This window comes from Leptomonas pyrrhocoris, assembly GCF_001293395.1.
Source record: "Leptomonas pyrrhocoris isolate H10 chromosome Unknown, whole genome shotgun sequence".
NCBI classification, from domain to species: Eukaryota; Euglenozoa; class Kinetoplastea; order Trypanosomatida; family Trypanosomatidae; genus Leptomonas; species Leptomonas pyrrhocoris.
This window is the reverse complement of record NW_015438359.1, coordinates 1,932,757-1,957,957: the sequence shown is the minus strand read 5'-3', so window position 1 is coordinate 1,957,957 and position 25,201 is coordinate 1,932,757. Positions and strand designations below refer to the sequence as shown.

Genomic DNA, 25,201 nt, shown 5'->3' with positions numbered 1-25,201 from the left:
GTTTTTCTCCCAGGTGGAAGGAAGAAGAAAAAGCAAAGCGGCAGCGGAGAAGCATCCCTAACCGACATTAATCGAGTATTTGCCCGTCGTACAGCGCGCGGAATAGCGACCCTTTGGGGGAGGCAAGCAGCTCCGACCAGGTGCCGCGCTGTACCACACGGCCGAGGGCGAGGACAAGGATCTCATCCGCCCCTTGCACAGAGGAGAGGCGATGCGACACCATAATTTGTGTAGTGTGCCGAGAATGACCACCATCACGATGAGCTCGCAGCCTGTTGGAGAACACGTGCGCCTCGGTCACTGCGTCCAACCCGCTCGCACACTCGTCGAAAAGGTAGGCGCCGGCCTCTTCCGGGGTGACCATCAGCGCACGCGCTAAGCTCAGCCGCTCCAGCTCGCCGCCACTCCATTCGCTGGACTGCAGCACTTCATGGGTGCCGTGGGGCCGCGCCGCGACAACGTCGTCCACACACGCCACCGACAGCGCCTGCGCAATCGTTGCGCCAGAGGCTCGGTGAAGGGCACCGTAGGCGACGTTGCTCTCCACGCTGAGGCCGTCGAGGAAGGCTGTGTGGCCGTCGCCCTGCCACGCCACACCCAACCGCCGGCGCAGCGCACGCGGGGGAAGGCGGTCGATGGGCCAGCCGTTGATGTAAATTTGTCCCGTCGTCGGGGCAAACACGCGAGAGATCAAGAGCAGCAGCGTGCTCTTGCCGGCACCGCTGCACCCGACGATGCCGAGAAAGCCCCCCGAGGCGACGTCGAAAGAGACGTCGCGCAGCACGTCCGTGTCCGAGCCCGGGTAGCGGAAGCAGACGCGGTCGAACGTGACCCGCCACGATGGCGCAGCGCGGTGCTGGGGCAGCCAGCAGTGATCCAGTAAAGGTGTGTGTATGTGTTGCACGTACCGGATAGCCGCGACGCTCTGCACGTAGGCCCCATACTCGCGGTAGCGCAGCTGTGCCACCTCCACGTCAAACTGGAAGGCAGAGGCGGATGAAAACGGCCGGGCAGGCGGCATCGCAAAGACGTCGCCGCACTCCACTGTCCTCGTCACCTCAAAAGCCGCCTCCAACGCGCTCCCATCGTCGTCCTCCTCTGCGCGGGATGGACGTGACGACGATGGTGCCGCCTGGTGTCCTCTGCGCATCGCCAACGCGATCATCAGCGGCAGCCCTTCCAGCCCAACAAAGACTTTATCCACCACCTCGTCACCGATAGACGGCGCAGCCCACAAATCACGCGCTCCGCGCGCTGCAGACGAAAGCGACAACTGCGGCCGTTGCCACTGGTGCCGCTCCTCGCCCCGGCTGCGCAGCAAACCAAGTGCAGAGGGGAAAGCCGGAAACAGGGGAGAAGGAGAGGAAACATGGGTCGCACTGGTCTCCGCAATAAAAGGCGAGTTCGGCGGTCTTGCGCCGTGTGGAGACAGCGCCAGGGCGGCCGTGTACTTGGCTTGCAGTGCGGCGCTGCCTGACTCCGAGAGCGCCTTCAGCGCGCGCTCGGTCGCACGGGCACTGGCGGCGGGGAACAGCGGCCAGCGCGTATGCATCGCCAGCGACGCCCTCACCGCGACCATTGAACGCGCAGAAGTCCCACCGGCACCGGCGAGGAGTAGGAGTTGGAGGCCGTGGTGACACACAGATGGTTGCGGCGCCGATGATGAACGGCGCACGGGGTGTAACGTCTCCGTCTGCGTGGGTCGGCCGCAGAGACACTGATGGGGACCATGGCTCGCGCAATGTGACGACAACGGCATGGCAGCAGTGTACGCATCGACGAAAGAGCGCATAAAAATTGCACGTTGCCATTGTCGTTCAACGAAGCAGACAGCCTGACGTGTCATCCAACCAGTAAGGCATGACAGCGGCGCACGAAGGGTCGTGCGACAGCGAGCGGTGTATTCGGCAAACACGTGGAAAAGGCGATCCACGTCGGCAAGAGAGAAGTTGGTTGCGTCGCTGAGCGCACTGTAGACGCGGTGGGGCACGTCCCACGCGGCATCGGCGACAAAGTCGAAGCGGGCGAGGGCAAGAATCGTGTCGGTTGTGATGGTGGCGCGTAGGTGTCGCACCAACTCATCGGAGGCCGCGTCGTGCGCAGCGGCAAAGAGGTGCGAAAAGAGGGCGCCGACGGTCGCCCCGGCGAGCAGGCGCCCTGGCATGGAAGCGAGAACGCGGCATGAGGCCGATTTCCACGAAATGAATGCGCCGTCAACGCCTTTGGACACCGCGCTCAGCACACTCGTGGCATACATCACGTTCGACGGTGCCATAAAAGGCGTCGCAGACACCAGAAGACGAGAGATGTGTGTCATTCTGACCAGAGCAAGCGCACACAGGAGAAGCGGCTCCGAAGCAGAGCAGGATCCTCGCAGCAACTGAGCAAAGGCGATGACGGAGCGCAGCGTGGAGCCTTCGGACTGATTTTTGCGCTGCGCCGCTGCGATCACGCGGGAGTCAAGCGTGTGCAGTTGAACCGACGCCTGCATGCCACAGGAAAGAAAGTGAGTAACGTTGTAGCGCTTCTGTAGGAGCGTACACATAGCGAGGCTTGCCGCGGCGGCGGAAGAGTCGCTGGAAAGCGCGTCGGCGGCCACATAACTGCACAAGGACTCCTCCAAGATTGCGCCAAGACAGTTCCAAACATCTGCTTTCAAGGCGTCCCGAACATGTGCCGATAAGCACGCCGTCGCATAACAGTCAAAAAGAGAGGGCAGCAAATGCGTTGTCGTGCGGAGGCGCCGCCGCGCAACTCTCAGATTTTGCTGCACCGTGTTCAAGTACACATACACGCACGGTTCACCATCGTCATCAGTGGTCATCCTCGTCACACCTGCAATAATCGATTCCGCCTCTGCAACAATGCGGACGTTTGCGTAATGTCGTAGTCGAGCGGTACTGGCGCGGTTCTGCAGAGCCGCCGCCGCCGACAGGAGTGCAAGACCTAACACGGAGACAACGAGCCACTTTTGTGTGCCCACCAAAGGTGGCGGGAACATCACAGCTACTATGTGTGTTTTGGTTGTTGTTGCTGGCTGACTTATCGCTGCGGTGAAAGATCATCGAGCAGAGAAAAAAAAAAGCGCAAGGCAAATGTCAGGACAATCGAAGGTGGTGCGGAAAGGAAAAGCCGAATCGCCGTAACGCTCTACGCCAGTGACCTAAAAAGAGAAATCGAAATAACTAAATCAACCTTAACCATCTTGCCCAACAGGTACCTCAACAGCCGGCCGGGGGGACCACTTCACTACGCTGAGCTCTCTGGCATTCAACGTGCCGTTACACTCATGAGCGTACGTATTGGGACCCTGTAACAGCTCCCTACAAATACAACGTCAATGCAGAGGGAAAATTCTCACTTCAGATGATTGTGTCACAGAAATTCGGGGCAAATCTGCCACGCATGACAACAGAGAAATTTTTTTTTTCTTTGAAGAAGCGTCTTTTGTTTTCTCACGACACAGGATTTGATTCCTCAAGCACAGGTCTATGAAATCAGTGACAACGGCGAAACGCTAAAAACAAAAGGAAGAAACATGCAGCCTTCAACACGTATATATCTAGACGTATATATCCAGCAAGGTGTCACCATACTCTAAAAAAAAAAAGAAGCAAAGAGGGGGAGTTGTGAAACAGCAAGGACCCCCCCCCCTCTTCCCTCTTCCCGGCCGAAGTAAAAAGAAGAGCTACCAAGATATGCTCCGCCTCAACGATCAACCTCTACTCTTTTATATGCAAAAGGAGAGGAGCTTACAACAACAAGTCTTGTATCAATTCACTCCGAATTTCGTGGACATGAGAACTGAAGACGTTTCTACCGCCGATATGTTTGGCTCAATCGAGAAGCAGCAGAGGCAAAACATGAAACAAAGAAACAGACAAAGAAAAGGACAGCACATCTCACCACAGTTGATGCTGTCAGCCCTACACCGCGCCATTGGAAAGCAACGATGCTCTATGCAAAGAAGATCAAGTAGTACACTTCTGTATCATTTATTTTCGTCCCCCGCAAGTGTGGTGAGGGCGTTCTAAAGACGGAACAACCCGGTCGAGCTTTCCGGCATGGCCCAACTCTTCGTCGGGGCGGCAGGAGTCTTCGCAGGCGTGGCGATCGCCGTCTGCGTCGGCACTGCCGTGGCGCGTCCTTTCGCTTTTTCTAACTGCGCCACAAACTCGTCGTGCACCTCTGACACGTCCTCTATCGCTGCTACTGCGGCAGGTGGAGGCTGAAGACGAGATGGGGGGCGTTGCACCACTGGTTTGGTCGTGGCGGCTGGCGGGGGAGGGGCGACTGGGACAGGGGCTTCCTCCTGCGCATCGGGCACCACCAGCGGCTCCGCAGCACGCTGTGTTGCCTCCGACGCGATCGCCTTGACCTTCTTTGCGGCTGGCCTCCTCGCGGGTTTTGCCGGTTTGGCGGAAGAGAGCACCGTTGTTGACTCTTTCTCCTTTTCTTCCTTCGCACTCACCTCTACGGCCGCCTTTAATTCTTCTTGCATGTTCATTGATTCCGCTGCGGCGGATTTGCTTGCCCGGTTATGCTTCTCCCTCAACGCCTGCGTACGCGCATCTCGTTTCTCCTGAAGTCGCTGCAGCTCCGCGGCAAAGCGCGCCTCCGCAGCCTGCTCCGCGGCTGCGGTGCGCGCCTTTCGCACTTCTCGCTCGATCTTCTTCTTGGCCTGCCGTGCCGTGGTGGTGTCACTCTGTTTCCTTTCTGCCTGGGACGCCGCGGCCACCCCACGGGCTTTGAGGGCGGCGCGTGCCTTTTCGTTTTCTACCTTCTCCAACTCCGCTACAGCAAGCTGGCGGTTCTTGGCGTAGCGGTCGTCGCGCTTGGTGAGCGGCGGCTCAGATGACCGGGCGGCCAGAGCCATCTTGATTGCCTGTCGCAGCTGACGCTGTCGTCTGCTACGAGCGTCAGAGATCATTTTCAAGAACTGCCTCTCCGCTGCAGCCTCATTTTGCCTTCGCGTCGCCTGTGTCACTGTGGCGGCGCGCCTCACGAGAGGTCTGCGGCGGTGAACGTGTACGACCGGGCTCTTGCGCACCCGACCGCCAAGAAGGACCATCGTCCTCAACATCGTGGAGCGAGAGAAGAGAACAGAAAGGGCGGTGGAGGAAAAAGGAAAGACAGCCGAACACGGTGTGGCGGGACAAACGGTCTGACAGCAAACGACGCACCGCAGTTAAAGCTCTATCTTATGTGCCCGTAACGGAACTGAACAGCCTGGCCAGAAAAGAAACCAAAAAAAAAAGGGAGAGAGAGGGAGAACACAGAAGCGTATGAAAGGCGGTATTCATACAAACAAGAAGAGAGTGAGAGAGAAAGAACCTTGCCTATATGAGACTAACGTGCAGGGATCAAGAAAAAAAACCTGCTTACACCCGTCGTTGACTCACACTGTGGACTCGCAGACACTAGCAATATGACCTTGAAGGAGTGAAAGAAAATGGGAGAGGAACTGAAAGAGATTGTTGAAGCGTGGACCCTGCTCGTAGCCAATGAAGAAGACCCATGCAAGCTCGTTTTCAGTAGTGGATTCCCTTCTGAATGCGTAAAAAGCAGAAGAGATACGCAGCGAGAAAGGAGGCAAATGGAGTTTAGAGAAGGGACAACCAAGGGCGGGAGGGAGAGGGGAGGGTGGAGTCTCAGGAACACACAACTGCGACGCCCGTGAAACCCAGTTTTCGTTTCTCCCACTTTTCCCCAACGTTGCGTTCTCGCCTAAAACGAAAAGTGCGCGTCATTGAGTTTCTTTCGTTTCCCTTTTAAATATCTCTATGATGTGCTCACGGACTTGATAGGTGTATAAAAAAGAAGGAATACTGATGGAGCGACGGTACACAGAAAAAAGGGAAAAAAGTTGCGTTAGTGTTACGGTGAGTGATGGCGCAGTCGATCACTGGCACGCTCCGAAGAATGCACAGGGTTACAGAGAAACGTGGAAAACAGGGCGAAGCAAAACAGATGAAGAAGGGCTAATATATCAGGCAACCACACGTAAACTACGCCAGCAAGTGGGAGAAGGAAACAGGTGTGGCCAAATGAAATGACTTTCTTCTCTGTTCGTCGCCGCCGCTTTTCTTATTAGAAGTGTTTCAGCCTTCACCGCGCTCATTTTCGTTTCTTTCTTTTTTTCTTCTGCGTGGCCCCGTACGATTTGTATTGCTTTTGCACCGACAAGAAAAAAAGATAGGTTCTGCCACACCGCTGCTTCACTCCGTTTTAAAATGAGGAGACACGTGCTTATACCTCTCCTTTTGCATTTTCCCTCTACTTGTGCGCCTTCTTGGAAGCGGATTTCTTCGATAAGCTCTTTGCAAGTTTCTTCGGTTTGGTCTTGATGGCGTGAGCCGCCGTCTTCACTTTGTGCTGAACCGTCTTCTTCAAGCCACGCGCCTTGTTAGCGGCCTTTTTGATCGCTCGGGACGCCTTGGTGGGCTGCGCAGGCTTCGCGCAACTGCGAGTGGGCTGCCTCTTCGACGGCGCGACGCCAACGGCGGAACGGGTGGCCGCACGCTGCTGATGACGCATCGCACGGGCGCTGCGCACGCCGGGAATTGGCGGGATGCTGACCTTCGACTCACCCACCGGCGGCACCGCACGGATCGACGGGATCGACGGCACGGGAGCAGCCCCAGACGCAACGACAGCAGTGGAGGTAGCAGCCTTGGAGCCCACCTTGCTCGGTGCCTTGCGGACGAGAGCACGGACGGTCACACGGAGCATGACGTCAGTCAAGAGCGAAAGAGAGATAAGGGTATAAAGGGTGTTGTTGCGGTGGGGTACTATTAGGCGAGTACTTCACAGCGCGGGGGAAAAGAAACACGGAAGAAAACAAAAGGAAACGGCGCGATAGGCAAGCTTGCGAAGTGTTCTATCGTATTGCATTGGAGGTGACAGGAGAGGACAATGTTATTGCAAGATAAATGGTTTTTAGTTGTTTATATATTTTGAGGTGCAACGAAGGGAGGGGAAGGACGGAGTACCAGGCAAAGAGAGAAGGTAGGCGGGGGAGAGAGAACAACGAAAGCAGGACAGTGAGAAGGCTCTCGCTGCGGGGATCGTGCGCATCAACGCGTACACATATGTACCAAGAGATAGAGAACAAAAAGTGACGTGATAAGAAGCTGATTAACACCGTAATGCAATGGGTGTAGAGGAGAAGAGAAAGACAGGAGCAGGACAACCGCCGCGTGGCTAGTGTTTTCCGGTTGAGTACGCCGCTGTGCAACCTCGCCTCCAATTTCCAGCCGAGGAAACCCCAAAAGGCGTCTGCTTTTCGATTGCACGTACAGTTTAACATTTTTTCTTTCTTTTGTAAAAGTAAAGATAAAAATTACTAAAAGATAAAGCCATGGAGCACGACAAAAAAGAGTGGTGCGCGTGGGGTGCTTACCAGGTGGGGTCCTTGTTGCCGGTCTTCTTCTTATCGTTCAGCTCGAAGTGCTTGGTGCGCTTGAGGACGATCTGACGGATCGTCTTGCAGCCAGAGCACTGCAGCTTCAGCACGATCTTCTTGGTCGTCTTGGCCTTCTTGTGGAAGATAGGCTTGGACTGACCACCGTAACCCGACTGCTTGCGGTCGTAACGTCGCTTGCCGCGAGCGTACAGGCGGGCCTTACCGGCCTTGTACTGCACCACCTTGAACGACTTGTGCGCATTGCAGCGCGCGTCGCCGCAGTGCATCACCTTCTTCTTCGGGTAGTTCACCATTGCGTACCTCTTTCGATGAAGAATTCAAAGAGGACAGGCAGCGCGTTGTGTAGGACCAGGAAATCAAACCAAGAAAAGGAGAATAGAATGAATGGAAAGTGAGGAGGAAAGAAAGGAGAAGAGGTGGCAGCAACAACGGAATAATACGTAGACGACACGGAGCGCACACGGCCCGCACCGAATGCCGATAATGTTGACAAAGCCGCATGAGCTTCTTGAACTGTTGCAACAACAAAACGGCTTGTACCGCTTTGCCATTCCCGTCGGCGCGCAGTTTGCTCGAAGCAGTACTTTTGGGGTCGAGGTAAGGAGTGGCAACAACAACAACAAAAAAAAACGCAGCACAGCGTGTCGTAATTCTCCGCTATCGGACAAACACAAAAGAGAAAGGATCCGAGAAAGCACACAACAGACAAAACACCTGCAGTACTCTAATCTGAACTGAATGCGTGTGCGCAGCTCGGTGCCCGTACAGTCCAGCCGCGGGACGCCAGCGAAGCAGATTAACAGAAAGGAGCCGTCTACTTTTCCGGGATATCCGTGAACTCATCGTTGGCCGACGCGGCGGTCTGCTCACGACAGTCGTAGGCGTAAAAGTTGCGGTGGCTCAGCAGAATAGGAAGAACAGTCACCTGCTGACCCGACTTCTCAATGTCCTCGAACGTTACCCATTCATGCCAGGCAGGGTTGATCATGTCGACAATTTCGGACAGAATCGACTGTGCTGAGATGTCCACCATGAGGCCGTTCGCGATGAGCTCGTTGGCGATCTCTTTGCAGAAGCAGCGGAGCGTTGTGATTTTGATGTACGTTTTTGTGCCGTCCAAGTCAAGCAGGTCCCATATGTAGCGCATCGCCGGCCGTGTCGCGGCGTGCTCTGTGGCAATGACAAAGTTCAGGTACGTTTTGTAGTCCATAATGTGGCGGCTGCCGCTGTGACTGACGTGGCACTCGAAGACGCGTTGAATGGAAAGCTGCGTGAAGCTGTCGTTGCTGTAGTGGGAGAGTTCCTCGCGTGTGAGGACGCCGTCGCCGTCGGTGTCTAGGGCGGTGAAGTGTTCATAGATGCGGCTCATCAGCGCCAAGGAAAACCAATTGTCCATGCTCAGCGCGTCGGGCGAGACGTAGTCCATCGACGCCGTGCTCCAGTAGAGGCGATCCCGCGTCACGCTTAGCTTAACGTCGCTGTCGAGCAGTTGCACCTGGTACACGTCTCCCGCTGTGTTTCCATTGCCTTCGTAGGACAGGACTAAGGCAGGCACCGTGTCGTCGGACTCGGCCTCGCCAGACGCGACGGAGGCCGGCACCTCGACGACGCAGCCCTCAGGAAAACAAATAATCGCGTCCTGCGCGTCACTCTCGAACATGCGCAGCAGCTCTGAAAAGACTTCGCTCTTCATAAACACGTCGATCGGTATTGCCCCGACCCCACGACTGTCGCACATGAACATAAACTTGCGTGATGCGTGGCACAGGTAGTACGGCAGCATCCACGGTGGCATGTCTCGCACTAAACGCAGGTTCGGCACGAGGTCCGCAATGAACATTTCAATGTCCTCCTGCGTCAGCCCGTTCGAAAGCGGGGAAGACCCGCTCGGCGGGCAGGGCAGCCGGCCACCTGCGGCGCGTTGGGCGCGGTCAAGGAAAATGGGCGGCGGTACCGAGGCGTCGAGCTCTAACTCGACTCGAATGCGAAACAGCAGCAGGCGTTTGGCAGCGAAGGCGTACAGCGGCACCGCTGCCACAGCTGCGCTGGAGGAGCGGGCGAAGGCCAGGAATGTGGCAGGCGACAAGAAAGGGTGATTGAAGTAGACGCTGCGCCGCCATTCTTTCACCTGCAGCCTCGCAGCAGCTTCCTCCTCTGGCGAGCTGCGAAATAAGATTTCGTATACCATGTTGCGATAGCCTTCGTAGTTCAAGACAAGGTCGTCGTACGAGTCCACCGCACCGCCGTCCTTTTCGCTCTTGAGGCGATGCTTCACAATGGCGTTCCAGAGAGCCGCAGGGTTGGTCGACGCGTAGAGCGGCGCCACACGACTGTTCAGGTATTCCTTTTTTTTGTTGTACGCCTCCTCCAGGGCTGCCCGCATCGGTTCTGCTATGGTGTAGCCTTGAGGGAACATCGCACTGCTAGAGGTGGTCATCGAATTCAACTGTACGTAGTGTGCTCCTTTTACGAGCATGCTGAGAGCAAACAAGCAGACAAGACTCGCATCGAGAGAGGGCGGGAAGAGCGGAAAAGCAAAAGAGGTGAGAAGATGGAGCGAATAAGCAAACAAACGCGTTTCAGACACATTCCCTTCCTTGGTACGCCTACGAGACGTCAACGCATGCGCTGTTCAACCACACGAAGCTGTCGCGCGTGCTGCGGCGCCTGTGCATAGGCTGCAATATACATATAAAGAAACGTTTATTGCAGCTGCTTGCCTGTTGCGCTGCTTCGCCTCCCCTCTTATGCTTGTCCTGACGAAGAAAACAACGACTCAGGAGATCTTTGGAACTTTTCATGCTATCAAGGGAGTCGACGCGGGACACACACAAGAGAAAACAAATATATATATATATATATATATATAGCTTTGTACCGAATTAAACTTCTGCCACGAAGCCGCTGTTAGCGCAGGCGTGCTTTTTACGCGAAATTCCTTTCCTTGTTTCTGACGACTATGTGGGCTGGTTTTAAAACACCACGAAAATGGCAAGAGACGCAGCGTCCCACCGAAAACCAAATTTTTATGAATGATGCGCTCTTCTTTTTTATATTATTTACGTTGCCACGATAACGGCAATCTCAACTCTTTGTGTGTGTGTGTGTGTGTGGATTAGGAATGAAGGGAAAACGCTAACACGCAGCACAACTCATCAGTTCGCCGTGAAGAGAAGTGAAAACAGGGAAAAAAAGAGGGAAAGCAGAACACAAGACGGAAACGAAGCCAACACCCACAACGTCTCTGCAAGGACACACCCGCGGCTCTCGGTGTTGTTTGTTTTTCACTTTTTGGTGCGTTGCACGGCGACGAGGCCCATCTATCGTGCATACTCTTTCCTCTGCTCCTTTGCGGCGGGTTTCTGCCCCGCAGCCGCCGATCCGTTGGCTTTGGACGCCTCCAATCCAAGGTACCTCACCTCAAAAGAGAAGGTGCGCGTCACGAGGTGCGTACGGATGCAATCAGCGATGACATCCTTCGACTCGTTCTTGAAGATGGGCGTGTCGTTCCGACCAAGAGACTTGCCACCAATGATCAATATGGTCACGTGTGCACCCTTTTCGATACACTCCTGGAACTGCTCGATGGCTCTCGTGATGGAGGCGCAGGCGATCTTGGTGCCGAGCATATCCTCCAGCGACCCGTAGCTCGTCCACGTCTCCTGCGTCTCCTCGCCAATCAACACCGCGAACCACGACTCCAACGACAGCTCCACGAAGAGGGTCATGTTTGGCAGCGCCACCTTTGCAACGGACCGCGGCGCGTTGTGCAACGCGTCTTTGTGCCACTTCTCGAGGTGGGCGAAGGAGTCCTGCGGGAGTAGCTCCGGCTTCAGCAGCAGCTCCACCTCTGCGAACGTCTGCGAGAGCCGCCAGTAGACAGTTCGGGCAAGCGTGTAGAACTTGGAGACGGCGATATGCAGCACCGCCGCACTGAAGAGCAGCTGGGTGTATTGCCGCTCCAAATCACGAGTGTTGAGGAGCCGACGAGGTGCGGCAATGCGGCGGAGCAGCTCCGGTTCCACGCACACCGTGTGTGCCGTGTGGTCAAAGTGTACCCCGATGAAGGTGTAGACACCACCGCCCCCGCCCTTGTTGAGCTGCAGCGCGACGCTGCACTCCTTGCAGGCGGCACGAAACTTGTCCCGCGATTGCTGGACGCCCTTCTGTGCGCCGTAGAAGCGCACGTGGCGCACCCAGACATCCACCAACACCGCCGAGTCCGCGGCGAACTTCGGCAGCGTGTACGACGGATGTCCGCACAGAGTACAGAGGAGAATTTGAACGATCTCCGCCGCAACGATGTGCGTCATTGGCAGCCGCGTCAGGCACCAACGCTTGCTCGTCGCGTCCGTGAAGACGAAGCGCTCCTGCATGTCGGTGGGCAGCAAAATCTGATCGAAGCACGCGGCCAAGCTCTCTGCACAGCCCGCCGGGGCGTTCACCGCGTTTAGGTAGGTCGAGATGTGGTGCAGCGAGACTTTCGGGTCATAGGCGTCGTCCATCGCGTTTCGATTGCTTCCGCACGGCCATGACAAAAAGCGCCGCGTCGTCTCCTGCTCAGTCCCGTCCATCACGGAGAAGGCAATCACCGTGTCCGGCCCTGCGGGTCGCTTTGAGGGACGAATGAGCCCCACATCTGCGAGCTGAGCGATATCAGCGGCGGAGAGAAACGCCGCCGCCTCGTTGTGCGGCAGCAGCTCCAGCGGTGCGTCCGCGTAGAGGTATTGAAAAAGTTGATCCAGCCGCTTCACCACCCGCACCTCCATGCGGGATTTGATGTTGTCCAGCAGGAGTGGTGGCGGCGCCTCTGCGAGCAGGCGTTTTTTTCTGTCCTTCTCCGTCACCGCCAGCTTCAACTCCGTCCACGCCGACACGCCGTCCGGATCAGCAGGCATTTCATCCAAGCAGGCTTGCAGTAAGTTCTCCGTGCCGTCGTGTCCATATTTCAGCAGCTCCGCCTCGGTGGCGAGGGCTGTAGCGCCGCGGCTTGGCACCGATGGAGGAGGCTCCGCCATTTTCGCTGCCACTGCGACGGCTGCCGTTTTGGGTGCTGGCGCTGACGCAGCACTGGAGGAGCGAGAGGAGAGAAATTCCTCCGAGTCGGAGTACACGAACTCCTTTTCAGCCTGCACCAAAGGCGCGGGGTTCTTCGGCGCTGCTGGTGCTGCTGGTTGAGCTGGTGGTGGTGGAGGGGGTCGAGGACGGAGAGAGACACCAGGGGTACGTTCACTTTCTTCCTTCTTTTTAGAGAAGGGTGGTGGCGGAGCGGCATGGCCGTTCGCCTTGGTGGCATTCACAGCCGCAACAAAAGGCGGCGGAGGGGGACGCGCAGCCGCCGTCTTACTTTCCACAGCAGGCGCGGCGGCAACAACCTTGACCGGGCGGGTAGTTGGCTCTGCCGTGGCAGCTGCAGCAGGCTTGGGGGGCTGCGCCGTCTCCTTGCTGCCCATCGCTTTCGTCACCGCCTTCGAGAAGCGCCCGTTTTCCGCACCTGGTGAAGTGTACGCCGGTGGCGGCGTCTCAGCATCGACCGTCTGCAAAATCGCCGGCTCGGATGCGGCAGCGGCGAGCGACTCCTCTCGCGCCAACGACGGGGCCATCACGGTCGGCGCCCGTTGTGGCATGCGCTGCGACACCTCCCCGAGCGGCAGAGGACTGAGGGCGTAGGTTGTGGTGCTCCGCGTTGCCTCGGTGATGGCTGCCGCGGCGCGGTCGTGGCGGCCACTCCACTCCCCCTCGTGCGTCTTCCTCGACTGCTCGATTTCATGCATCTTCTTTAGGAAAGGGTGCTGCTCCGCCTGCAAGGCCGCGTAGATCTCATCCGTGTTGACGCCCTTCAGCTCTGCGGTGAGATCCAGCATGTGTTGAACGAGGGCCTGCCCGAGACGTAGATTCATGTCGTTGTCCCACGCGATGACCTGCCGCTGCGTACGCGACATGGTTGCCCACAGCACCACACTTCTCAGTACGGCTTGTCTGCATTTGGCGGAGTAAGGGTACACTTCGTACGCCCTCTCAAGCTCCACGCGTAGATCATAAGAGATCATGCGGGGGTCATCCTGATCAATGTAGGATGACCACGTGCAAACGTCGAAGGCGTTGAACGGCGTGCTCATGTGTAACTCCGCCATGATGGTGGCGAGACAGTAAAGGTTGGGCGTGTCTGTAGATGCGTACGTGGAAGGAAGGAGAGAAGAAATAGTAATAAGTCAACAGTAGTAAGAAAAAAAAGAGAATAGGCTGCCACTTTTTGGTGTCTCGTCGACCGGTGACGTTCAACAGAGGTCCCACTCTCCTCTTTTCGCTTCTACAAATCGGCGCTCTGTGTGAAAGTACGGGGATGGTGTGCGTACACCTACATTTTACCGAACATACAAAAAGTCCAAAATGCCAATAAGCTTTACTGTAAGTGTTCCCACACGCAACCGAGGCGGCGCCTTCCGTACACTGACAAGCGGGAAGTCCTCACAAGGAAAGAAAAGAAAATGAAAGGTGAGTAGAGTTGATGTGTGTGCAAGTAAGAGAGAGAGAGAGAACCAGAGGAACGAGAGTGGTAGAAAGCACCGAATGAGCAACGGAGGAGCGAAACATCAACAAAAGAGTCCGTGCGGATGCGCTGCCGTAATTCACTAAAACTAAAACGGACCCTGCTTCAAGTATGCCCGCCATTTTTTCAACAACACCCCCCCCCCCCGATGGAAGCTGTCGAGCCAATTATGCTGTTCTGGGAGTGGCCACGTCTTCTTGTTTTACTTTTCCGCCATCTGTGAACTCAGTGTTATTAAATAGCGAAACGAAATACACTCTGCCGCAACCAAAGAACCACCGTCACACATGACTGCCTCTCACGCACCGTTGATGACGTCAGAGACACGCATGCCGCCCCGCACTCATCGACGCAAACAACGAGAGGAAACACTCATTTCGACTCGCCGCAGGCTCATTCGAAAGGGGCGCGTTTTCAACAAAAATGACCCGCGTGTGAGCGTTGATCTCTCCTGGGACTCAACGAGAAGAAATACGCGCTCACCCGCTATTTACTTAGGGGTCCCGCATATCACACAGCCGGACGCGGAGTCCGACGGGTTCATCGAGTGGCACGCCTGGCAGACCCATCCCTGCGACTCCGCTCCTGTCGCTGCGCTGCCTTTCGCTTCATTGTTCTGCGAAGGCGGCCGCGAGTGATGGCAGCGCATGCACTCCGTTCGCCGCGAGAAGTTGTACTTGTCACATGCGGGACACACCCAGTCCTGGCTGCTGGCGTTGTGACGCAGCGCCGCCCTCCTCTGGACCGGAGCGGGGGCTTGACAGTCTCTGCAGTGTGTGTTGCGCGCAAAGTTGTGGGCTCCGCAGCTGCAGTACCAATCGCCCCGCTTGAATGACTGCGGTGCCTCGGCGGGGTGTCGCGCCCTGTGTGACGACGCAGCGATGCTCGCATCAGGGATTAATGTGGACCCCGATGCACGATCAGATAGCCGCCCTGAAGGACGCACCTCTCCGCAGTGCACGCAAGCTCCACGCGTTGAGTTGTTGAAGGTGTTGCACGCCGCACACATCCACACCCCTTCTGCTGGAACGACGGGGGTGCTGACTGCCGTGATGCTCTGTTCGTCATTCACTGTGGCTGTGTCAGCATGGGCGTCGTCCAGCAGCGCCGCGAGCGAGATCTGCTTGGACGACGAAAGGTCATCGCGTGCCTTGTTGCAGCGGAAGCACTGACGGTGAAAGCCGTAGTTGTTGAAGCCGCACGTGCAGGTCCAACGAGCGGCAGAGAATCCTGTGGTGCACGTACGCTTTGAAGTGGATACAAGAGGCGAAAAACACAGCCGCGACCCACGCACCTCAGCGAGAAAGACATGTCTCAGCTGCTGCATGCCCTCCTTTTCTTTAACAACCACGTATGCGCAAGACGGTCCTTCTATGTTTAGGGGTGGCGCGCAGAAGCACAACAAAGCTCGCGAGGATGCAGAAATGCAGGACAGTAAAGAGAGATAAAAGTGCGTAAACTTCGAAGAAGAAACGTATGGAATGAGCCTGCGGAGTCTTCAGCGCCGGCGGCAGAGAAAGAAGGAGAAAACGAGTGAGCGCACCGCAGCAACGCGAACAAAAATCCTGCCGCTGCGCGTACTTCCACGCCGGACTGAAAGAGTTGCAAGCGACTTCTATGCAGTACTTCATGGATGCAGAAACAAAGACAGCACTGTTCGCTTCACCGTAGCGCAGCCTTGAGACATCAAACTGACATGTGTTTTTCAAGGTCCACAACATCCACTTTTCTCTTTTGGATTGGAACGCTGCTGGATTAGAAATTCGGTACTTTGCGATGCAGACAGCCCAGCATCGGATAACTCTCAACGTAGAGGGTGGGAAAAGAGAGAAGCCTCCAGCGCGACCATCGAACATAACCGTCTCTCTTTGCACCCTCGCAACGCAAAAGAACGACACTCAAACAAACAAAAAAAATCAATGAGTAAATGAAAAGAGATGCAGCACAACCCAATTGACGCCTACCACCGTCACGCCACTTTTTCTCTCCCAAACACACACACACACACACACACACATGAACATCCACACAAGAATAGATGGAGCGGTCACATTTCAGCCTGAAATACAACAACCTACACCGACAATATCTCGCAGTACAGCTGCTGTACACACAACGACGGCGGCGCGTCTTTTGCTTGTCGTTCTACAGCACTTACTCGCCCCACGCTTCATTCTCCTCTAGTTCCTGCATCCCACTGGACTCGGACCCCGCGTGGTCATGGTGAACAAAGGGAGCTGCCGCGGAAACTGCTGGGACAGGGGCGACTGCGGAAGGCGCCTCCGCAGCAGGGCGGCAAAGCTCGTCCACCGTTGGGGTAGTGGGGTGAGGCTGCGCGGGATGGGACGCAGTGGGCTGCGCAGATGGTACTTCATGCGGCGCTGGTGCCCGCGCCCGTGTCTCCCGTTCCTCCTCGTCCCGTTTCTGGTCGGCCTCGTGGGTCGGTGACTCGGCGAACTTGAACGATGGCGGTGAGAACTCCTCCTTCGCCTCCTTCGGCGCCGCGTCGCGCAGCGTGGGAAAAAGGTTTGGGTACGCCGCCGGGTTCGCGAGCGCCTGGCTCACGAGAGGGATAGCTGCCACGGAGACCTTCCACTGTGCCACGGCGTCCTCGATGCATGCGGGGCAGTAAGTGCGCGCATAAAAAGCGGCCTCGCCTGTCTTGCCAGTGCGCTGCAGCAATTCGACACATTCCTCGTGCCGGCCCGTCAGGTGGTAGCACGTGAACGCGAGATTCGCCTGTCCAGCCTCGACGCAGCGATCACCGAGGCGCGAGACGGCTTCCAGGTCGTTTAACGAGGTGTAAATCAACAGCAGCCCGCTCCAGTCGTTGCACTTCTCGAGCGCCGTGATGGCCATGTCAAAGAATCCTTGCTCTAGCGCCATGTCTCCAACTTGCTTCCAGTAAGAGGCGACGTTGGCGGCGCTGGCGATGCTGTGGGCCAGGGGAAGCTGCTTGAGCTGCACTGCGAGGTTGAAGCGATGCTCGTCGTCGGTGGCAATCTCGAGTGCCATCTCGAGTAGCCCGCGCGATTCCACGAAGCGCGAGAGTTTGTCGCGCAGGCTGACATCGACATTGGGCAGCAACGTATTGGCCGCGTCGTAGTCCTCGCGCACGATAGCGGCCATGTACTCGATCACGTCCACCTGCAGCAGATAGCTCGTGATGTTCTTTTCCTTGTCGATGCAGAAGAGGCGGTTCTCTTTTGGCAGGTAGCCCAGCAGATACTGGTTGCGGCTCAGCACCGCGATGTTGTTGACCTCGCCGCCGATGTAATAGTTCAGCCGGTGCACCTGGTTGATGTACACGAGACAGTCCCCAACCCACGCAACATCCCGCACTTTCTCGTCCAGTTCCTCGACCAGGTCGAAGGAGAAGTCGAGCCCGTCGTCGCCGGTCGGGTTGCCCTGTGCCAGATACTGCGCCACCGCCTCGCTGTTGAACTTCAACAAGAAAACGCCCGCGTCTGTCGCCAGCGCCACCAGCTCCCCGGTCAGGCTCCACTCGAGGGTGACGGGCCGCTCGTCGATCTGCCGAATCAGCGCGAGCGTGCCCCAGTCGTAGAAGAGGACGCTGTTCGCCATGCGCACAGCCAGCAGCGGGCCGCCGAAGAGTTCGTCCGCCGCAGCCGGGAGGGAGAGCACGGCGCGTTCCTTGAAGCCTTTGTAAATCTTCACCGTCATCCATCCCTCCAGCACGGCGTATGCGCCGTTCTCCGGACCCCACACAAAAGACGTGCACTGCCCATACGACTTGGGTCGGAGAGAGAGAGAGGAGATGATGGTGTAGTCGCTGTCGCCGAGGACGCAGATAAACTGACCGTTGGCGGCGTGGCGGATAGCGCGCGCCGTGGCCTCCACCGTTCCCATGTCCTTGCTGGCCACACTGAGAACTTCGCCGTCTGGCGTGTCGGGCCCGACGCCTTTGATGTCCATGCGGGTGAGTTCGTTGCCGGTCGCGACGAGCACGCGGCCGTTGACGTCCATCGAAAAGACGGGTTTGTCGACGCCGACCTTGTAAACCCGCACGCCGTTGTCAAAGCCGGCGATGAGCATGTTGGATTGCCTCTTGGAGGTCAGCGACCACCCACGGCCCATGTCGGTGTGGTTGCACGTGTAGAGCAGGCGGAACGTCTCGGTTGAGAAGGCGGCGATGTTGTCCGCCTCGGAGATGGAAAAAATGATGGGCAGGTCCGGGTGGAAGAGCACGCAGGACACGTTGTCCTCGTGGAAGGAGAAGACCTGGAGGCAGGCTTTCGTCTGGTAGTCCCACAGACGCACCGTCCGGTCATCGGACCCGCTCAGCAGGTAGGGCTTGTCGCCGCGCGGGTAGAACTCCACGCAGTTCACGCCGTCTTCGTGGCCCTCGAGCTGGTAGTTCGACGTGGGGTTGTTGATGCGCCACACCTTGACGGTGCAGTCCATCGAGGCAGACGCGAACGTCGAGGAGTCTTTTGGGTTGAAGGCGATGGCCATGCAGAAGTGCTGGTGACCCTCGTACGTCATCTGCAGGGCCCATCCTTTGCTCCAGTCCCACTGCCGAATCGTCATGTCATCGGCGCAGGTCAGCACCAACGGCAGTTGGTCGTGGACGGCGATGCTGCGAATGTAGTCGTCGTGGGCCTGAAACGTTTTAGTACGCTCCATCGTGTTGTAGTTGTACACCCGCACGTTCATATCGTCGCAGCCGCACACAAAGCTCTGCAGGCGCGGCACAAAACGTGCGCAGCGCACCGGCAGAGCCGTGCCGGTGTCGAAGGTGCGGATGAGGGCCTGTGTCTGGTAGTTGTACAAGTTGATGGCACCCGAGTACAGCGCGGCGATGAAGATGGACTCCTTCGGATGCATGTCCACCATCTTCACACGCTGGCTGGATGCCGTGAACTCCACCGTGGCAGCCGTCCCGACAGACATTTTATTTATTTTTTGCGCTTCTTTCTGCTGCTTGCTATTGCTGGAAGTTATGTGCGGTTGTTGAGTCGAGGGCGTTGTGCTGCTGAAAACCGTAGGGAGTTTATTTTTTTGGTAGAACCTCTTTGCTTAGTTGGGTGCCGTTGAGAAAGGACTCACCATGCCAGCTCAACACGTCACGGTGGCCAGCTGCAAAAACACAATCTACGTTTTTGGAACAGTTTTTCAAAGTTTTACTTCCACTACAGACGAGGTTTTAAAAAAAAAAGAAGGAAGGAGAGATTTCAGATCAAAGGAAGATTGAACAGCGTGGGTGAACAAGGGGAACAGTAACAACAACGATAAGAATCAGGATAGCTCACTTCGGTCTGCGCGCCAGTGGGGGACCCGTCTGTTGTTCTCCATTGCCACCAATAAGAGATGAAATACGGAACGATACTTCAGGAATGCAGCGGAGGCATTTTAATTCACAAACAGACCAACGAGAAAGAAAAAAAGTGGGATGAAGTTGGATTTCTTTTCTAAGAGGGTGTTTACAGCAGAAGGTGTCACCTACACTTCACGAGTATGCACAGCGTTAAGGGCGAGAAGAGCACGCAAAAAACAGGCACATGGACGGTTGCTTCGAGAGGACGTCGCATCAGCGCTGCAGACGACGGCTGCGTAGTTGAGAAGCGCGCAAATACAAGTCGCAAAACAAAAAAAAATGACGGTGATGGGAACACCAAAGGCAGAGAGCTTCGAATGGCGGTCAAAAATGGACATACACAGAAAGAGAAGGATTACATATATAGCGCTGTCATTCTACGAATTCGGCGCAGTGAAAAAATTCATGAGTGAGTCGTGCATAAAGAGTGGCAAAGACATCAGAACGCAACAACAACAGGGTGTGAAACACGCGCGGAGATGAGCTGCTTCGACTCCCCAAAGAAAAAAAAAACATTGTGCTGTATGACTGCACTGGTTTGTAACAGAAGCTTCAGTGCGTAGAAAGAGAGAGACACACAGAGCAAAGCCACGCCTCTCCCGTTCCGTCCCTCGGGTCTGCTCTCACGCGGCCGCACTTCTTCATCTTCTCAGGCGTCACCCGACGTCAGACCGCGCTGGAGGTTGATGCACACGCACATGTCCACCACCGTCCCTCGCAGAGTTCCGCCGTCCCACTTCACCTCGATCATCTCGAGCTCCGGGTAGTCCAACAGCAGAACGTTTTGATGCACCCCTGCCGGAGAGGCCTTGATCGTATTGCGCCGCCAAAACCATTGCATGAAATCGGAGTTGGCGCTCTTGGCGAGCCCACGCAGCGAACTCGGCCGAACGCCAAGACTAAAAATGCCGGATAACACCGTATTGCGGTCTGGAGTGATGATGGCCTGCGTCAGAAACACCCTTTCTGCGTTTGTTTTCGGTGACTGCATCGCGTGTTGATCAAGAGCCTGCAAGAGGTCTTTCTTGTTGTGCTTGTTGAGCCACTGGGAGGTAAGAAAGCTGTCGCGCCAGCACACAAAGGGCAATCGGCTAAGGTCGACGTTGCGGTTCATGAAGATAAACACACGTTGTTGCCCTTTCCACAGCTCTGAAAGTGAAGGAAAGCGCTCTCCGTTGGGTGGCCGATGCACGCATATTTCTGTGATCCGCACGAGTGAACGAAACAAGGTGGCGTAGCCTGGGTCGCTAGGGCTGAGGAAAATATGCTGAAAATCGAGCAGAACAAACTCGTGTGACGTCGCAGGTTCCGTCACGAACGTCTTCACCGCCATCAGCACCTCTTCCAGCTTTGTCGAGAGGAGTCCGTGTGTGGTGTAGAGCGTCGTCGAGAGCGCCGAGTCGGGAGCGATGCGCAGATCGAAGTAGCGCACGCCAAAATTGAGCTGCTCCTCGACTGTCATCCGCTGACACTTCGCCCACGAGGGGAAGAAGAAGCCCCCAAAGAAGCACACGAAGCTGACCAGCGCACCGTTGTTGCGCAGCGCCTTCGGGCCATCACGGCCAATTTTCGACTTTCGGGTGATTTCATAGGTGGCGGTGTTGTGTGTGCCTACCATCGCCACCTGTGCGATAGACATGTGCCCGATGGCGTCCCGGATGTCCCACATCCAGGTACGGCCACGCCAGGAGTGCGACTGCAGCCGGGCTGCGAGTTCGCCCATGTCCGTCATCGTCGTGCGCACCGTAACGAGACCCCCCCCCTCCAAAAAAAGGTTATACCGTCGTTTCAACCGCTGTGTGTGTGTGTGCGTGCGTCTTCCTCACAACGGTAGTACAAAAAAACAAAGCTTCAAGTTTGTTTGTGAGAGAGAAAGAAGGAGAGCGTACGTGAGCGTATTCGCGTAGTTTCGCACGTACGCAGTGCAAATGAAAGAATCCCTCTTTCTTTCTTATGTTTTTTTTTTTGATGAGGCAAAACAGCAGCTCACAATTTTATTACTCAATCGGAAGTACCATTACACGATTCAAAGAGGGGAGGTAGATGAAGTGGAAGGAAGTGACGGAAAACAGCCGATCAAGGGAAGAGTTATGTCGACGAAGCAATTGAACCGCTATTGCGACGACAGCCGCGTGCGGCAGTGAAAGTGGGAAGAAATGGCGCCAAACCAAGATGTGGACGCGACAGCGGTTTTTTGGCGACGCGAGCTCCAAAAGTTGCTTCCCACTCGTGCCTTCCGCGAACGAGGCCACTGATCATCTACCATCGCCGTTTCAGTCCAAACTCGTTTGCGTTGCGAAGCATTCTTTTTTTCTCGTACCCGCACACACTTGTGTGTGAACAGGCAGAATTAATCGATGGTAAATGCGAAGGGCAGCATGAAAGCTACGTGACCTGTGCCGACAACGGTGTCGGTCAGGCTTGAAAAAAAAAACTCCGGTGGCTAGTGGCAACGAGAAGGAACGAACGAAAAAAATTCCCGTTAGGGAAGAAGAAATCGTAAACGGAAACGCTTCAATATGGATATAGTAGTAGAAGTGGAGAGAATAATAATAAAAGAAAATAATAACAGCTATTATGGACCTTATTAGTGTGGTTCAGCAACTACACGCATCGACACACACACACACACACACACACAGAGACACACACAGAGAAAGAAAACAAAAAAGCCAAGAACGAACTCTTAGGAATTACGTAGTCGAGCGAAAAGGAGAAGAAAGACGGCGCACGTGCAAGCGAGGAAATGCACCGAAAAGAATCAACACCACACCACAAACACAAACACAAACAAACACGCACAAAATGGCGACACTCCTCCTCTTGACACATTCTTTTGCCTCCTCACAGGTACTGCCCAATGAGAGCCATAATGACAAGCCCGCTCCAGAGTCCCAACAACATGGCGGTCAGAAACAAACGGGGAAAGCGTACGCCACGTGAGTGCGCACGCAGGTCGGAGTAAAAGTCGCTCACCAAAAGCTGAAAGCCGAGGTAGAGGAGAATACCCGCGCAGACGGCATCTAAGAGGCCCTGAGTGAGGAGATAGGAGCTGCCATTGGTGTTGACCAGCTGTTCGCAAACAATCATTACGCCGATCGCAGCACCGAAGGGAGCGGAGAGCACGAACACGGCGGAGAAGACGTACTCCGTCTTGGGGGTGAGAGACGCTTCGACAAGACGTGAACCGAGTGCCACACCTTCAAAAAACTGGTGAAAGCACAGGGCACAGACTAACGTGTACAACTCTGCATCCGCGCAGACACCGACGGTGAGACCGACAAAGACACTATGCAGCGAGACACCGAGTTCGAGAAAAACCGCCGAGAGCAAATTTACGCCACTGGTGGTCTCCGGGTCGTCCACGTAAATAACAGGGTGGTGGTGATGGCCAATGTCGGAGCACGACAGCAGGTGCTCGTTCTCGTCACTCTCAACGCGGGCAAAGTTAGAGGCCGTGCGATTCTCAAAAAAGGTCCGCAGGCACGCCTCGAGGGAGTGCATGGCGGCGACCGCGGCGAGGCAAATCATGTACGCGAGCGGGTTCGACAGATTGCGAATCGCGTCGGGCAGGCACTCGCTCGTCAGCGACGCATTTGCCGGCTCTAACATGTGAATAACCGCCACGCCCAGCACCACCCCGGTGGCGATCGACTTGCCAACCGCGTAGACATAATCGGGCACGCGAAAGCGGTCCCCGCGCTTGCCGAGGATCGGCAAAACCGTACCTAAAAAGGAGCCGGCAAGGATGGCAAAGAGGGCCGCAATGTGCCGCGCAACGCTGTAGCTTTCATGATGGAGGGCAGTGCAGCGCATCGATTCACCCTGCTCATTGTACGACATGAAAGTTGACATGAAAACGGAGAAATCGAGAGGGTTTCCTCGCCGACAGTCTCCAACGCAATCGTCACGTATCGGGGCCGCGTAAACGAATTCCTGTCACCTTCCAATGAACGTGTTGTTCTTGCTGAACCCGGTCCACGCGCAGTAAAACAGACGAAGACGAGAAACACTAGCTTCCCACACGGCAAAACCCAAATGTATATATATGCTGGGAGTAGCAGTAGAAACGAAGACGATGCAGACACATATGTGTAAGCCACAACGCCATCGGGAGGGGAGAAGAAACACAATTAGAAGAGAGCTCCATGAGAACAACAAGTATGACAGCGACGACACACACGCATACACACACACACCGGCCCCCGCCTCCCGTCCGTCTCCACGTGTGTGACATGCGACTCTACGAGATGCAGGAAACAAAAATACACATAGAGCGCATCGACGCACACGAAGAATCACGGGCTTCCATTTCTAAACGTGAAAATTACCCTTCACCTTCACTGGGTAGCTCATCCCAAGGTACATACACGGACCTGTGTAGCAAGGAGAGACTTTATTGCAAATACCACGACTTTTTTTTGCATTTCATAAATGCTCGAGGCAGGCTCAGTACACTATCGCCGCATCGACGACAGAGACAAACAAACGCATTTTTATCACCGCCTCCACACAACGTCGCATCAAATTAAGCACAACAGTCTTTTCCTCCAACATCATCAAACGAGCGCGCGCGCGCACGACCCGCCGAAGCCGCCCCGTCACTCACCTCAGCAGGCGTATTCCCATTTGTTTCCGTATCACATCCGAACCTTTCGGTCAGCAGGAAACAGATGCTAGCCGTAGCACCGTGTCGGGAGGGCGTCCTCGGACTTCTTCAACTTTTTTTTAGATGCAAACGAGCGGGAAGGAGGCAAAGACGGTCACGTTTCCCTTCAGAAAAAGAAACACACACTGCATAACGGACGTCGCCTTCTGCGCTGAAGTGAGCCTACGGCAGCTTCACAATGAAGATGACGGACTCGCCGCGGAGAAAGAGGTTCTCAATGGTGCGTTGCTTTTGCTCGGAGCCCTGGCTCTCCGTAATCTCCTGAACGCCCTTCAGCACAAGGTTGAAGTGCTTGTCAAATGCAATGACGTGCGCCAAGAGTGCCTTGCTGTTACGACACTGAATGAACACGCGCTTCTTCTCCTTCATGGCAGTGTCTAAGAGGCTGAAGGGTCCATCGGACACGGTGGTGCGTAGAAGGTCCTTCGTCTTCGTCTCGGTGCGTGGCACTTTTTTCGGCTGCTCGGTATCCATTGGAATAACTCACTGCGTACGTGAGGTCAACTGCAAACTGAAGAGTTGAGAAGCAACTGTATAGGTTTTTGACGTTGCCGTGGAGATCGATGGGACGCAGATTGCCATCGAAGGCGGTGGGGAAAGAGAGGGAGGAAGGGAGGCAGCCGTAAGGAAGAGAAGAGAAAATGGAAAGGAACACGGGAGGATGAGCGCCGTACACAAAAGAACGTGTCAGTAAAGACTGGTCAAGAACCGATCTCCTTGTGGGCTGTTGAGCTGTCAGGGCGCTTGCAGGGAAGAGAGGGACAATTAAAGCTCCGCCTTTTTTCACGACACAGACACATGTTAGCGCTTTCGTGCTCAGCGAGTGCGTGGGGCTGGGGGGGGGGGGGTTAGGAAATGGAAGCGGAGCGCGTACTGTGTAAGCGCAACGTGTTCTCCCCGCCGCGGAAAACGACAGTCGTGACAGTGAGTGCGGAATTCTAGAAGTGCAGAAATAACAGTGAGCGCAACTCTATTCGTGGGGACTGCCAGCACAGTGAAGCGACAAAGGTGAACAGCAAAAAAAAGAGGTTATACATAACGTAGGAACGCAGTACAGCAATCTAGGGAAGGTGTCTCTTCCTTTCCTTTTCAAACGCCAATGGCGTCTTCTACTTCACCAAAAAAAAAACAACGACCTGAATGAGCGCGTTATGCAACGAAACCACTCAGAAACAACGCTGTCCAACGCAAAACACCTCTAAGACGATGTAAGCAGAA

General features: G+C 55.6%; 11 protein-coding genes across 19 annotated transcripts; all 11 read right to left on the bottom strand.

The window, feature by feature from the left end:
- Positions 1-67: 67 nt before the first annotated feature.
- On the bottom strand, positions 68-3,050 carry ABB37_02423 (ABC transporter family-like protein; the record flags this gene model as incomplete). Its single annotated transcript, XM_015799425.1, has 1 exon — positions 68-3,050. The coding sequence occupies exon 1, from the start codon at positions 2,999-3,001 to the stop codon at positions 68-70; it is 2,934 nt and encodes a 977-aa protein (XP_015662903.1). The 5' UTR covers positions 3,002-3,050.
- Positions 3,051-4,030: 980 nt separating this feature from the next.
- ABB37_02422 (hypothetical protein) lies at positions 4,031-5,551 on the bottom strand (the record flags this gene model as incomplete). 2 transcript variants are annotated; one of them, XM_015799423.1, is made up of 1 exon in its annotated part: positions 4,031-5,551. In XM_015799423.1, exon 1 carries the CDS (start codon positions 4,928-4,930, stop codon positions 4,031-4,033), a length of 900 nt encoding a protein of 299 aa, XP_015662901.1. In that variant the 5' UTR covers positions 4,931-5,551. The 2 variants fall into 2 exon arrangements, with proteins under 2 accessions (XP_015662901.1, XP_015662902.1); XM_015799424.1 differs by having other exon boundaries at positions 4,031-5,435.
- Positions 5,552-6,276: 725 nt separating this feature from the next.
- ABB37_02421 (Kinetoplast-associated protein 1) lies at positions 6,277-6,882 on the bottom strand (the record flags this gene model as incomplete). Its single annotated transcript, XM_015799422.1, has 1 exon — positions 6,277-6,882. The coding sequence occupies exon 1, from the start codon at positions 6,730-6,732 to the stop codon at positions 6,277-6,279; it is 456 nt and encodes a 151-aa protein (XP_015662900.1). The 5' UTR covers positions 6,733-6,882.
- Positions 6,883-7,136: 254 nt separating this feature from the next.
- Positions 7,137-7,730, bottom strand: ABB37_02420 (putative 60S ribosomal protein L44). Of its 2 annotated transcripts, none has more exons than XM_015799420.1 (1): positions 7,137-7,730. In XM_015799420.1, the coding sequence occupies exon 1, from the start codon at positions 7,717-7,719 to the stop codon at positions 7,399-7,401; it is 321 nt and encodes a 106-aa protein (XP_015662898.1). In that variant the 5' UTR covers positions 7,720-7,730; the 3' UTR covers positions 7,137-7,398. The 2 variants fall into 2 exon arrangements, with proteins under 2 accessions (XP_015662898.1, XP_015662899.1); XM_015799421.1 differs by having other exon boundaries at positions 7,137-7,728.
- Positions 7,731-8,240: 510 nt separating this feature from the next.
- ABB37_02419 (hypothetical protein) lies at positions 8,241-9,929 on the bottom strand (the record flags this gene model as incomplete). Of its 2 annotated transcripts, none has more annotated exons than XM_015799418.1 (1): positions 8,241-9,929. In XM_015799418.1, exon 1 carries the CDS (start codon positions 9,900-9,902, stop codon positions 8,241-8,243), a length of 1,662 nt encoding a protein of 553 aa, XP_015662896.1. In that variant the 5' UTR covers positions 9,903-9,929. The 2 variants fall into 2 exon arrangements, with proteins under 2 accessions (XP_015662896.1, XP_015662897.1); XM_015799419.1 differs by having other exon boundaries at positions 8,241-9,905.
- An 817-nt stretch (positions 9,930-10,746) lies between these two features.
- Positions 10,747-13,895, bottom strand: ABB37_02418 (hypothetical protein; the record flags this gene model as incomplete). Of its 3 annotated transcripts, none has more annotated exons than XM_015799415.1 (1): positions 10,747-13,895. In XM_015799415.1, exon 1 carries the CDS (start codon positions 13,558-13,560, stop codon positions 10,747-10,749), a length of 2,814 nt encoding a protein of 937 aa, XP_015662893.1. In that variant the 5' UTR covers positions 13,561-13,895. The 3 variants fall into 3 exon arrangements, with proteins under 3 accessions (XP_015662893.1, XP_015662894.1, XP_015662895.1); XM_015799416.1 differs by having other exon boundaries at positions 10,747-13,878; XM_015799417.1 differs by having other exon boundaries at positions 10,747-13,594.
- A 571-nt stretch (positions 13,896-14,466) lies between these two features.
- Positions 14,467-15,349, bottom strand: ABB37_02417 (putative mitochondrial mitochondrial RNA binding complex 1 subunit; the record flags this gene model as incomplete). Its single annotated transcript, XM_015799414.1, has 1 exon — positions 14,467-15,349. The coding sequence occupies exon 1, from the start codon at positions 15,301-15,303 to the stop codon at positions 14,467-14,469; it is 837 nt and encodes a 278-aa protein (XP_015662892.1). The 5' UTR covers positions 15,304-15,349.
- A 781-nt stretch (positions 15,350-16,130) lies between these two features.
- On the bottom strand, positions 16,131-19,131 carry ABB37_02416 (putative beta prime cop protein; the record flags this gene model as incomplete). 3 transcript variants are annotated; one of them, XM_015799411.1, is made up of 1 exon in its annotated part: positions 16,131-19,131. In XM_015799411.1, the coding sequence occupies exon 1, from the start codon at positions 18,888-18,890 to the stop codon at positions 16,131-16,133; it is 2,760 nt and encodes a 919-aa protein (XP_015662889.1). In that variant the 5' UTR covers positions 18,891-19,131. The 3 variants fall into 3 exon arrangements, with proteins under 3 accessions (XP_015662889.1, XP_015662890.1, XP_015662891.1); XM_015799412.1 differs by having other exon boundaries at positions 16,131-19,125; XM_015799413.1 differs by having other exon boundaries at positions 16,131-19,017.
- Positions 19,132-19,963: 832 nt separating this feature from the next.
- On the bottom strand, positions 19,964-21,316 carry ABB37_02415 (putative variant-surface-glycoprotein phospholipase C; the record flags this gene model as incomplete). Of its 2 annotated transcripts, none has more annotated exons than XM_015799409.1 (1): positions 19,964-21,316. In XM_015799409.1, the coding sequence occupies exon 1, from the start codon at positions 21,044-21,046 to the stop codon at positions 19,964-19,966; it is 1,083 nt and encodes a 360-aa protein (XP_015662887.1). In that variant the 5' UTR covers positions 21,047-21,316. The 2 variants fall into 2 exon arrangements, with proteins under 2 accessions (XP_015662887.1, XP_015662888.1); XM_015799410.1 differs by having other exon boundaries at positions 19,964-21,266.
- Positions 21,317-22,158: 842 nt separating this feature from the next.
- ABB37_02414 (putative cation transporter) lies at positions 22,159-23,367 on the bottom strand (the record flags this gene model as incomplete). The annotated part of the gene is made up of 1 exon (XM_015799408.1): positions 22,159-23,367. Exon 1 carries the CDS (start codon positions 23,167-23,169, stop codon positions 22,159-22,161), a length of 1,011 nt encoding a protein of 336 aa, XP_015662886.1. The 5' UTR covers positions 23,170-23,367.
- Positions 23,368-24,145: 778 nt separating this feature from the next.
- Positions 24,146-24,515, bottom strand: ABB37_02413 (small nuclear ribonucleoprotein SmD2; the record flags this gene model as incomplete). Its single annotated transcript, XM_015799407.1, has 1 exon — positions 24,146-24,515. Exon 1 carries the CDS (start codon positions 24,455-24,457, stop codon positions 24,146-24,148), a length of 312 nt encoding a protein of 103 aa, XP_015662885.1. The 5' UTR covers positions 24,458-24,515.
- Between the last annotated feature and the right edge of the window lie 686 nt (positions 24,516-25,201).